Source organism: Rhinolophus sinicus, chromosome 1 (genome assembly GCF_057876585.1).
Source record: "Rhinolophus sinicus isolate RSI-liver-muscle chromosome 1, RSI-T2T, whole genome shotgun sequence".
In the NCBI taxonomy this organism is placed as follows: domain Eukaryota; kingdom Metazoa; phylum Chordata; class Mammalia; order Chiroptera; family Rhinolophidae; genus Rhinolophus; species Rhinolophus sinicus.
Window position 1 is genome coordinate 92,256,582 of NC_142501.1, and position 12,923 is coordinate 92,269,504.

The 12,923-nt window shown below is 46.3% G+C and overlaps 1 protein-coding gene across 1 annotated transcript in view; it reads right to left on the minus strand.

Annotated features, from left to right (window-relative positions):
• Positions 1-12,923, minus strand: part of CACNA2D4 (calcium voltage-gated channel auxiliary subunit alpha2delta 4) — a 116,453-nt gene that overhangs the window by 90,711 nt on the left and 12,819 nt on the right. Inside the window, exons 7-13 of the mRNA XM_019711256.3 lie at positions 7,360-7,420; positions 6,571-6,721; positions 4,803-4,877; positions 3,843-3,932; positions 3,615-3,728; positions 3,090-3,168; positions 1,207-1,340 (exon numbers count right to left, since the gene is read on the minus strand). Of these exons, the coding sequence (XP_019566815.3) occupies positions 1,207-1,340; positions 3,090-3,168; positions 3,615-3,728; positions 3,843-3,932; positions 4,803-4,877; positions 6,571-6,721; positions 7,360-7,420 (704 nt within the window). The remainder of the gene's footprint in view (positions 1-1,206; positions 1,341-3,089; positions 3,169-3,614; positions 3,729-3,842; positions 3,933-4,802; positions 4,878-6,570; positions 6,722-7,359; positions 7,421-12,923) is intronic.

Genomic DNA, 12,923 nt, shown 5'->3' on the forward strand with positions numbered 1-12,923 from the left:
ATTTCTGCCATGGGCCCAAGGTTGGTACAAACTACGGCCCAAACCAGTTAAGAGGGAAAGGGACACTGACGCCGAGTCATCTGCAAACCCAAGTGTGTGTGTGAAAGACCACAGGGGGAAAGCAGGCTGCGGTGTCGCGGTAGCCAGCCCTGGGTCACCCCTCCCAAGGGATGGACCCACAGCCTCCTCCCCACTCAGAACTCCCGAGCCACGTCCTTCCCTCCCAGCCTCTGAGACGGCCCTCCTCCAGGCTCCTCAGCCCCCTTGGAAGGGGCTCCACACGTGCGCCCACTTTACCACGAAGACGGGCCCTGAGAATTGGTGTGTGCAGGGCTGTCTGATAAGTCTGACGTCTGGATCGACTAAAGGAGGTTGCCTCGCCATGGAAGTTCACATTCTTGGAGAATGAAGAACTTTTCAACCATCAAGTCCCCTCCCCCTTTCTCATCGGAGTTTTCAGGTTAGAGTTTGGAAGCAAGATTTTCTGAAAGCGAATGGTTTCGGTTGCCTAGAGGCCCACTAGCCACTAGGACCAAGAGGTCCGTAGGGGTGGCCAAGGGGCCAGCAGGAAGGGGTCTGCGTCCCGGGGGACCTGGCTCCTTGTCAGCTCTGGGCTGTCCACCTCGAGACTTCTTTTACATGAGGGAGAAACATATTTTTATTTAAGCCACTATTTTCAGGTCTCTCTTAATCTTCGTCTGATACATCATCATTGAAGCAGGTGTCTGTGTGTGTGACGTGATGTGAGAGGTGCCAGGAAGGTCCCCGTTCCCCCAAACATTTCATCTGACATTCTACCTTCGATATCTCTTCCTTTGTGTAAGTCATTGTTGCCTGCAGGGAGTCTGATAATTCAGGGGCCAGGAAGGGGGGCCATGAAGCTATAGTGTCTTGAGTTACTGGTTAGACTCCTTCTTTTCTACACCAGGTGGGAGAGAGGACAATGAAGGAGGTGAGGACAGCGAGAAGGAGGGAGGAAGAAGCGTGGAGCAGATGGGCTCTGTCCACGGAAGGCAGCCCTGGGCAGTTCTGCTTACAGGCTTTCGGGCCTCTGGGCAGCACACGGGTAACGGACCTGCTAGTGGGTGAATGTGCACCCCCTCACAACGCTTCCCAAGGAGGTGCTCTGCTCACTCCTCTCCTTAGCTGGGAAGTCGCCTCTTACACCCTGGGGTCCCTCACTCTGGAGCAGGGTCCGGGCCCCACCTTGCTGTCCATGTAGGCTTCCGTCCAGGTGACATCGTGGTCGTGGTTGATGACCATGGGGCGGCTGAGCACGTGCAGATACTCCATCACGTTCTCCTGGGCATCTGCCAGCGTGGAGATCTGCGTGTAGTAGCCTGGAGGGGGCACGTGGTGTAGAAGGCTGGTGCTCATGTGGAACCCTCTGCACGGCCCACGTACTCTCCCCGCTACCAATGGCTCACAGCTGGGCAGTGGTGCAGGTGGGTGTTCCAAGGCCCAGCCCCAGCCTCAGCTTGGGAGAACTCTGAGGAGCTGTCCCAGCTCCACCGCTGCCACAGCAGCAGCAAGGGCCTGTGGGTCAGCTTCTCCCTCTCACAGCGCTGCCCTTCTCACTTCCTTACAGGGTCTCCCTCCTGTGTGCAACTCTGTCCCAGGGTCTGTTTCCAGGGACCCCCATCTGAGACAGAGGTCACAATTCCCCACCTCTTTCTTCCTCTGGTTGCTGTCCTTCCTCAGTTAGGGAGAGGGGTGCCATAGCTTCTTCACTGTAGCCACAGTGATTTTTAAAGGAGCAAATGGCTTGCAAGGCTATGAATGACTTAGCACATGCTTACCTCTCTGGTCTCACTGCTTATCACCTCCCACAAAACATTCATTCCACACTCCAGTAAAGTGGGACGGCTTTCAGTTCCTAGCGTGCCTCTTTCTCAAACCCTTTCAACATGTTATTCTCTCTGTCTGGAACACCCTTCCCTGCTCCCTGTGTCTGGCTGATTCCTAGCAGATAGATCTTCCTTCCTTCCTTCCTTTTTTTCTTCTTTCCTTCCTCTTCTCTCTCTCTCTCTCTCTCTCTCTCTCTCTCTCTCTCTCTCTCTCTCTCTATTACTTTCAGGTGTACAAAACAACACAGTGATTGGACATTTATATACTCACAAAGTGATCACCCCAATAAGTCTAGTACCCATCTGACACAGTACATAGTTACTACAATATTATTGACTATATTCCCTGTGCTGTGCCTTATATCCTGTGACTGTTACTTTAAAATTATAGTTGACATTAAGTATTATTTCATATTAGTTTCAGGGGTGCAGCGTAGCTCCTACCAGTTCTTTATGTCTCAGCATAGACCCCCTCTCCTTTAGGAAGCCTCCCTGCCAAACTGGGGAAGTGCCTCTCCAATCCCACCTCCAGGGGTACAGTCTGTACCCCTCCACCTTCACAGCACATGGCAAATTATATTGTCATTGATGGTTCACTTGTTTGTGCCCCAGCTGGACAACAGCAAGAGCAAGACTAGTCCATCCTGACCACAACCTGGAAACTGCCAGGTGCACAGTAAGGGCTCAGTTAAGTTTGGTTGAATCAAACCCAGTTGGCACCTTGAGGCCCAGGTCTTGGGTTCTGGCCAGAGGCAGATGAGGACTGTTTTCCATAAAACAGTATTCTAGAGAAAATGATGACCCTCTGCTTTTGTTTGGGAGTAGAGTCAGAGTAAACGGGCTTCACCTGCAGAAGAAGAAGGAGGCTGGACACCAGAGAACTTGATTTATAACGTTAGTCCCAGCCTGCCTCACTCTGTCTACACTGCGGTTTCCCTAAGGCTGTATTTGGAGAGACAGTTCTCTCTTCTGAAAACATTGGCTAGATGGCCTCTAAGTTTCATTTCAGGTGACTTTATGACTTAGAGTCCCTGCAGGAGTAAGCAAGGCTTTATGGAGACACCCGCATTTTGTCTTGCTTTTTCCAAGTGGGAAGGAGAGGCAGATGCTGTCAGCTCCACACAGCACCGCTCCTCTGCCAGCCCCACGCAGGAGCCAGGGCTCAGCATCTGCGGTGACGGGTTGCTGTTCCACCTGTGCTCAGGTACAGACTGCCAGGCACTCTGCCCACGTGTCACCTACCTTTGTTGTTGCACGCGATCCACCTCATGCGGTCAGCAAAAGTGACTTCTCTCCCGATAAGGTAAGTGAAAACTCGGACCTAATCCACAAGGACAGATGGACTTAGCAGCCAGAACCCCTGGCCGTGAGTGGTGGTAACGTAACTGAGCGCACCTTCCATGTCGGCTCAGGCACTTGGCTCACTGGGATTCTCCACTCTCACTCCTTTGGATCAGAAAGGACCCTGGGGCCTGGCAGCACTGGGACCTGCCAGGGCCATGGTGAATGTGGGGCAGGTACGGAGGGAGGTCACAGCATGGCAGTTTTCACGTCTTACTGCCATATTCTGGTCTCTCACCCTAAAGCCCCTCCCCCCAGCCCTCTGTGCCCAGGGCTTTTGGAACACCAGTCTGGGACATGAATTTACCAGTGGTCCAAGGGTCAGACAATTTGAACTCAGGGTTTCTCTGGGGCGTCCCATCGCGGCAGTAGAATGCTCCCCTTGGCCCTCTCCCCTCACCCCTCGCCCACCACCAGGAGTGTAACCTTGCGGTCCGGCCAGTTGTACTTCTCAAACACTGGCTCGTAGTTCTCCACAGCCCCGTCGGTGACCAGCATGATGGCCTGATTGCAGAGGCTTCCTTGCCGGGCCTCTTGGCCCTGCAGGGTGGGGCAGCTCTATGACGACAGGCTATGCACTGCTCTCCACCCACACCCCCGCCTGTCTCCCACTCCTCCACCTGCCCTGCCCCCCAGCTTCCTCAGGTGCAGTACCTGCTTCAGGATCTGAAAGGCTTCCCTCAGGGCTTGGTCCACAACCCCCACACCTTTAACCATCAGCTTGTCCACCAGCTGTTTAAAATGCTGTGTGGTTAAGAAACCAGAGGAGGGTCAGTGGAGCGAGTGGGCCACGGAACCTTCGTCGGAGGTCTAAATCTCAGAGGCTGTTTGGAGCTATTTGCCCAGAGGGACATGATCGTGAGATCCATCTCTCCTCCATCCAGCTAACTTCATGACTGGTCCCCTACAGCAGATGTTTCTCAAATGCCACCAAGATAAACTGAGAGCGTGTGAGGAGCTGGGTGCCAGTCTATCCCCACTAATGGGAGGAAATGCCAGTGTGAGTCCAACCGGAGCAAGGAGGCCAGTTCAGGCCAATTGCCAAGTCTCCAGGTCCCCAGCATGTCCGCTGTTACCCACAGTGAGCATTTCACAGGAAGAACTGTGGAGGCCACCAGGACCTCCAACTCAAGGGTAGGATTCAAGAGGAAGCCAAACCCAAATTCCCCAGCCACGGAGGGAAGGATCTGTGACATGCAAACTCTCCCTTGAAAAAAGTCACCACATCTTCTCCTTGGCCTCTGAAAAGGACTCCACAGAGTGGGTTTGAATTTCTCCTCCTTTTGGGAAAGCTCCTCATGAAAGATGACACAGTGGGAAGGCCCACGGGGGAGGCAAAGAGGGAAACTGAGTTCTGGATAATCCACAGAATAAAAAACCCAGTCGTGAAGAAGTGAGATTTTCCTTAGATTGGAGGTCTCTCTGTGCCGTTTGCTGTGACAGGCAGGCAGCGTATTCTTGGGGGCAATTTCCCGGATGGACCTGCATGGGTAATTGGGACCTGCTTTGCCCCTTTCCAAGTGTGTGAGAATGAGTTAAAGGGGCCGTGAGGCAGCTGCACAGGAGGCTCCCAGCGCTCTAACCAGAGCAGGGGCGCAAAGACCAGGCACTCACCTCGCGGTTGTCCCGATCCGCCTGCACAAGGGTCCCTTTAAAACAAGGCTCGAGGTAGTGGCTGTAGTCGTTGTACTGTAGTTGCAGAGGGCAGAGGGGAGGGGAGAACAGGCTGGGTCAGTGCCAGAGCTCAGGCTACTCACGGGTGCCAGGGCTGCGGTCATGTAGGCAGCTGTGTAGAGGATCCTGGGCTACCCTATGCTTTCGGCAATTTCCTGAGTAGAGAGGTGGGAGTACAGAGACCAGCAGGGCCTTAACTCTAAAAATCTTCTCTCAGATCCTGGTCTTGGGTGGCTGTCATGTCTATCTCCTGGGGCACACAGAGAACCCATAAGTTAGAGAGAATTCCTCTGGTCTCTGCCACCAAAACCAGACAGAGTGCCCTCCACGGGACACCCAGAGCCTTCCAAATGCAGACCCCTCCCCACGGCCTGGGTCCAGGGATAAGAAACTATGCTCCCTTTCTCTTCGCCCTGCATTTCTCTTCCTCCTTCACTATCAGCAGGGACTAGAGAGGAAAACGAATTACTGCCCCTTTTCTTAGTCACTCCACTGCCCTGTAGTTAAGACTCAAATCTTCCCGGTGCCCTTAATCCACTTCTGCTTAAATAGGAGAGGAGGAGAGGGGACCTGGCAGTGGCATCATGGTAGGACTACATGCATGTCCTAGGGAGACTGTTGGCGTGTTCTGGGGGAATGCTGGGAGCCAATGCTTCCCCTCATTGCTACTCCCTAAACACCTGGAGAACTGGGGTCGGGGTGGGTGGGAGGCCTAAGCAGGCTTCAAGCAAGGGCAGGAGCACACCCCCACCCCCTGAGTGGTAGGATCTGCCGGTGCAGCTGTCCTGTCGCTGCTTCCAGTCAGGGACAGAGGTGGAGACATGGTAAAGATGGGGAGCACAGGGTCCAGGAGTGACACAGGTGAGGAAGTGACACAGGCCTCAGGGAGCAGCTCAGGGATGAGGGGGCCATTTGCGTACCCCCAACATGACCATTTTGAAGTTAGACCATGTAGCCTTGGTATTTCTTTACTGGATAACTAAATTCCACTAAAGATAAACATTTTCAGCAACATGACAGGCTGGTGGAGGTAAGTTTTGGAACAGGTAGCCTTCAGAATGGCACCCCGAGGGGGCTGTCAGCTCTGCCTCTGGGGAGGGCTGCACCCGCCCCCTCTTTTCATGGACTTGAAAGCATTCACCTAACTTGTCCCCTTTCCTTCCTGCTTGCTCCTCTCCTTCATTACCTTTCTGGGGCAGCAGAGCTAGCCTCAGCCTCAGCCTCAGGATGAGTTGCTGTGAAAGCAACGAGGTGCCCCCACCTCTTTTCTCCCACTGTGTCTGGGTTTGGGTCGATGAAGGAAGTGGGGGAACTGGGGTTCTTGTAAAGCAGGAGCCCAGGGATCACTCATCCTGCAGAATGGTGAGGTGATGGGTGCCAGTCAAGCGCACGTGGATGGGATGCATTAGGTATTGGCTCAGGGCCAGTGCTTCTTAATCTTTATTAGATCCAGACCCAGCTGAGAAATTGATGAGTTCTACAGACCCAGAAAAATGGATTGCACATAATGGGTTACACATAATTTCAGAAATCCTACGGACCTCTTAAGGTCCATCCTTGGTTCAACCTTGGGATGGACCCTGGCTTAAGAGCCCTGGCTTCAGACGAGAGAATCACTCTACAGTCTGAAGCATCATGTGATTGTAAGTATAGGTCGTCACAGTACAGGCAGAGGAAAGGTGTTTCTAGAGCAGGAAGGCACCCTTACCGCAATGATATTGACAAAGTCATTCTCTCCCAGCGTGTCCAGGATGGTAGAGATGGTGTGCTTGGCGATTGTCATCCGCAGCCCCTTCATGCTGCCACTCGTGTCCACCACAATCACTATGTCTTTGGGGGAAGTAGCAGCTTGTATGTACCTTTAGCAGAAAGCAAGGGACAGGCCAGCAATGGGAAAATGAAAGCCAGAGCAACCACCCAACCGAATCTCCAGTTATTTTTGTGCAGATTCTGGCTCAAGTGTATCCAAAGTTCAGGTCAGTGCTCCATCGATGCCAGGTTGTGTCATGTCCCATAACCACTCAGCAGAGTTCTGAAGCCATTCTGGGGCAACAGTGAGGCAGGTGCCCATCTAATGGGCCTGTCTGGTGGGAAAAAAGTCAAGTTCTGGGGGGAACCTTGTCCTCTTCGAGATCCAGCCAGAATCCCTGAGGGACAGGCAGCAGGAAGGGAGAGCACGGGATTCCACCTTCAGATTCTGTTACAAATATGCCAGAGGAGGGGTATGGCAGGAGAGGAGAGCCTGGCAGAGGGTTGATTTGGAGAAAGCTCAGTGTCCTGGAAGGAGCTTTGGGGCGAGAAAGACAGATGTGATCAGTCCTCTGGAACAAGGGCAGCTGTGGAGAGACACGAAGGACACAGCTTCTTCCTAGTCCTGTGTTGTTAAAGTTCTACACACCTGAGGCCCTTGGGTTGAGGTGGGGGTGGGACTGAAGGAGATAAACCCAAAGGTGATAAGAGATGCCAGCACCAGAGGCCTTTCCCCAGGAGCGCTTACCAGCCACGGTTCCGGCAGTCGAAGGCAATGACTCCATTCTCATCAGGTGTCCATTTGATGCCTGGGGAAATAAAGGCTGCTTCTTTCACCGGCTCAGTGAGGCTGCGCCAGAGCCCCTGACTAGGTGCTGCCATCCAGGCTGGCCCGGGCCCCTGGGGCAGGGCCAGCTGTGGACCTGGGCATCAGGGTGTGGGACCATGAGGGCACAACCTGTAAACTGAGGCAACAGGCAAGGAGAGACGCCAGCTCTGTGGAGGACACGCACAACCCACACTGCCCAGATCCAGAGTTGAGGCTAATTTCACAGATAGGACCCCCATATGTTGCTCCTGGGACTCATTTGTGAGCTAAATAAACCTCACCTCAAATTGTGGAAGGGAAGGCTTCAGGATGGCATGACTTTTCACATCCATCACCAGCAAAAGCCTGACAGAATGGTGGGAGAGCCGGGTGCTCTGATGTCTAGCTCACCTGCCTCTAGTCAGGTGACGTGGGAGTTCTCACTATCCTTCCTGCCAGCTGGCCCAGGGACATGATTTGGCTGTAAGACTGCAAGCGCTTTGAGGTCAGGAATTACCAGCACAGGCAGACCTCATTCTATTGTGTGTGGCTTTACAGAGCTTCGCAGGTTCCCTCCACCAGCAAAAAGAGTATGGCTCCCTTTACCGAGAAATTCGCGTTGATGAGGTGGTCGGGAACCGAACCCGCAAAGTCTCCGAGGTCTGCTGTACCTGACACAGCGTCTGACAGAGCCTGACAGAGTCAAGGCTCCATAAATGTTTGTTATATGGACTAAAGAATGAATGAATGAGTGTGAAATATTTTGCCTTGACCCACTAATAGTGTACTGGGGTAGATTTTACCGAAAAATTTGGATAAAAGCACAGATAACACTCACATGATCGATGATAGAATCTCTATTTGGAAAGATTTCAGTGAATGGGAAGAGTGGGGTCAAAATAAGGAGATTAAAAACAACAAGTGAAATTTTATAATGTTGTATTTTGGCTAGAAAAAGAAAGTGGCAATATCACAAATGTCTAGAAGTTCCAAGGGACCTTCCTATTCCACAACTGTTAGGCTTCAGGTGAGATACACAGTTTGAGGCATTGTTGGACTCTCAAACATAGGAGAGGTTTTCAGGGATCATCCCCCCCCAAACCAAACAAATGGGAACAGAGTTTCAAGGCCGAGGAGCAGGGGCCAGGGCAGCCAGGAACCAAGGCGTGGAGAGGAAGCAGGACAGAGCCACGGGCTGAACTGGTGCGGTGGGAGCACGAGGAACGTGGCTCTAACGTGGACCTGCTGTGGCCGCGAGTAGCCGGGTTTCCTAAGGCTACATTCCTATAGCAGCATGGTTGTAAGGAATTTGATCCTTAGGACAGTAAGAAGGAGGAGAAACTGAGCCGGGGGTTCTTGGCTCTGAACCGGAACCTTAGAAGAAGGCTTTGGTGGACCTGGGTGGGGGTACCCTCAGTTCTAAGCAGAACAAATGTGATTCCTTTGAGGGAAGTTTCCCAAGTCAGGCCTGCAGAATTCCCACAGATACAAGCAACATGGCCCCACAAGCAAGGATTACCAAATACACTAGGAACAGGCCCCTATGAGTGAGAGGCAGCCGAGGCAAGAACCACCAGAGGTATCCTCCCAAGGATTATAGTGTTGGAACTACCAAATACAAGGTATAGGATAGTTATGTTGGTGAGAGCACAGGGGAGAATATACAACAAGAAGTGATTAGGAACAAAGAAACAGACTTAAAAATATGGAACTTTTGTAAATGACATGTTTATGTTGAAAAATATAAATGCATAGTGGATTATTCACAAGTAAAGAGAAAATTCAGGCATTTGAAGGATTTATCCAGAATCCTGTGGAGGCTAGAATGAGAAGGTCAATATATGTCTGACTGGAGACGCAGAGAGAGAAGAGGGGGAGAACGAGGAAAGACAATGGTTACAATGACGGCAAATGTTCTAGAACTTATAAAAAATACGAATCCACAGATCCAGGAAACACAGTATACCCCAAGTAGGATAAATAAAAAGATATCCACATGTACACAGGAGTGAAATGGCAGAACTCCAAAGGCAAGGAAATAAAGATCTTGAAATCATCCAGAAAAGTTAGAACATTTGCTTACAAAGGAATAGCAGTTAAGCTGATGATTGATTTTCTCAACATCAGTGGAAACCAGAAGGCAGTGGAAAGAGTTTTAAGGTGTTGAGGGAAGATAATTGTTAATTTAGAAGTGCATTCCAAGCAGAACTATCATTCAAGAATAAGAATAGAACACTAAGGTTATTTTCTCGATTCTACTTGGGGTTTTTATTTCCCCTGAGCTGTTATTTACAGTAAAACATTTCTCAAGATGTGTCATTAAATGAGGCTTAGTCAGTCATTTGTATCCAAGAAAAAAAAAAAAAGGGTTTGGCCTTTCTGCTTAAATAAGATAACAACAGGAAATGATTTGTGTAACTTGAAAAAAATAAAAAAGAATGAATTTAAAATAAAAAAAGAATAAGGATAAAATAAAAGATTTGTAGATAAACAAAACTGAGAGCCCTGCTATAAAGGAACTTCTGGAAGGCTTACTTCAAGAAGAAGGAAAAGGATCCAGGAAAGACAGATTGAGATGTTTGAAGGAATGGTGAACAAATAAAAGGGTAAACAACTAGTTAATTCCAAACAAGCAATCTTTGTATCAGATAGTATCTAATTTGTGGGGATAAAAAAGGGAAATATTAGATGACTATAAAATAGAAATCAGGGTGGAAGCAGGAAATGTGTGAGAGTTCTAAAGTCCTTTTTTGACTGAGAGGATGGTAAAAATATTATTTAATTTTAATATCTTGTTAAATATGCCTAATAAGGAGTAATTACTAAAATAATAAAAATGAAGGAATAAAATCAGCAAAGATACAGAAAATTTAAACAATACAATTAACAAGCTTGATCTAATGACATACACAGAATTTTCCATCCCACAATTAGAGCACACATATTTTTCTCAAGCACACATGGAATATTTACAAAACTGATGACGTACCAGACTATTAAACTAAATCACAACTAATTTCACATAATCAGTACCATATACACCATGTTCTTTGTCTACAAAAGCACTTCAATTAAAAATTTGTAATAAAAAATTAAATATAAAGTCCCTATATTTTTGGTTACTTTATTTTATTTATTTATTTATTTTTTTGGTTACTTTAAAACACACTTTTAAATAACCAAAAGATCAGAGAAGAAATCACAGGAAAATTGAAAAATATTTAGAAACAAATGTAGTTAAACACTACTATAACACCAAAAACACAGGCAATAAATTCTGTGTATCAAGTGATACAATCAACAGAGTGAAAAGGGAACCCATGGAATGGGAGAAAATATTTGCAAATCATATATGTGATAGAGGTTAATATCCACAATATATAAAGAACTCCTACCATTCAACAATAGCAACCGAAAAACAAACAACATGATTCAAAAATGGGCAAAGGACTTGAATAGACATTTCTCCCAAGAGGATATACAAATGGGCTAAACACATGTGAAAAGATGCTCAACATCACCAACTTTAGGGAAATGCAAATTAAAACCATGATGAAATACCACTTCACATACAGTAGGATGGCTACTATTAAAAACTAAACAAAACAAAATAACAAGGATGTGGAGAAACTGGAACCCTTGTTCACTGTTCATGGTAGTGTAAAATGATGCAGTCACTATGGAAAACAGTATGGTAGTTCCCCCCAAATTAAAAACAGAGTTACCATGTGACCCACAAATTCCACTTCTCAGTACATACCTAAAATAATTGAAAGTAGGGTCTCAAAGAAGTCTTTGTTAGTCCATATTCATAGCAGCATTATTTACAATAGCTAAAATGTGGAAGAAACTCAAGTGTCCATTGACGAATGAATGAATATACAAAATGTGGTACATTCATACTATTAAACATTATTCAGCTTTATAAAAGAGGAACATCTGACATATGCTAAAACATGGATAAATCTTGAGGGCATTACACTAAGTTAAATAAGCCAGTCATTAAAAGACAAATACTGTAGGATTTCGCTTATATGAGGTACCTAGAGTAGTCAAATTCATGGAGATAGATGTTTGAATGGTGGATGCCAGGGCTGGGAAAGGAGGGAGTGATGATTTATTTTTTTAATGGGTACAGGGTTTCCGTTTTGCAAGACGAAAAGAGCTCTGGAGATGGATAGTGGTGATGGTTGTATAACAATGTAAATGTACTTAATGACACTGAATCATACATTTAAAAGTGATTAGGATGGTAAATTTATGTTATATGTTTTACTATAATTAAAAATTTTAAAAACCCACTACCAATCCTAACTTGTGAGATGGAGCAAAAGTAGAGTTTGTACGGGCAAGGTAGAACCATAAACTCTTGTTATAGAAACAAAGAAAGGCTAAAAATTAAAGCTAAGGGTCCAATTTAATAACGTAGGAGGAGGAACAACAGAATAAATTCAAAAAAGGTAAAAAAATATAAAGTTAGAGCTAAAATAGATAAAATAGAAAACAAAGAAATAATACAGAGCAATCAACAAAGACAAATGATCATTCCTGAAAAAACTAACAAAATAGAGAAACCAGTGGTAGTTTTGATATTATTATTTAATTTTAACATCTTATTAGAAAAAAATGAAAACTATTACTAATAAAAAGGGGACATAATTATAGATACAGCAGAGATTAAAAGATAATTAAAAAATAATAGCTCCATGGAAATAGATTTGAAAACACAGATGAAATGGGTGGATTCTTAGAAAAAATATTTTACCAATTTAAGAAGAAATAGAAAGCCATATTAGTCTTACAAATATTAAAATAAACTGAATGGTAATTTAAAAATCTTCCCATAAACAAAATGTCAGGCCTATATGTTATTATAAATGAATTCTAACAAAGTTTCAAGGGAAAAAATTATTCTAATCTTATTTAAGTACACCCAGAAACCAGAAAAAAGGGAATACTTTCTAATTTATTCAATGAAGCTAGTATAATTTTGCAAACCAGACAAGTAGAGAGTACAAGAAAAAAAAATGACAAGACCATTTCGCTTATATAGATGCAAAAAATTCTAAACAGAATATTAGTAAACAAAATCCAACAACGCATAAAAGACTAATTTACTGTAATCAAGTTAGTTTTGTCATAGGAATGCAAGGATGGTTTAACATTAGAAAAGTCAATAGATAATTAGGCAAAAGACATAATAGGTTCTTCACAGAAGACAAATGACGTATAAAGAGATGCTCAGTTTCACAAGTGATCAGGAAATGCAATGCCAGATCACAGTGAAATACCATTTTATACAAAAAAAATTAACATTTAAAAAAATTAACAATACCTAGGGTTTGAGAAAATGTGGATCAACAGGATCTCCTATTCATTGCTGGTGGGAATGTAATTGGTGCAAGCATTTTGGAAAATAATTTGGCATTCTCAGCTAAACAGTCATATATCTTAGGACCTAGCAATTCCATTCCTAGGTATATGTCCAAGAGAAACTCTAGTAC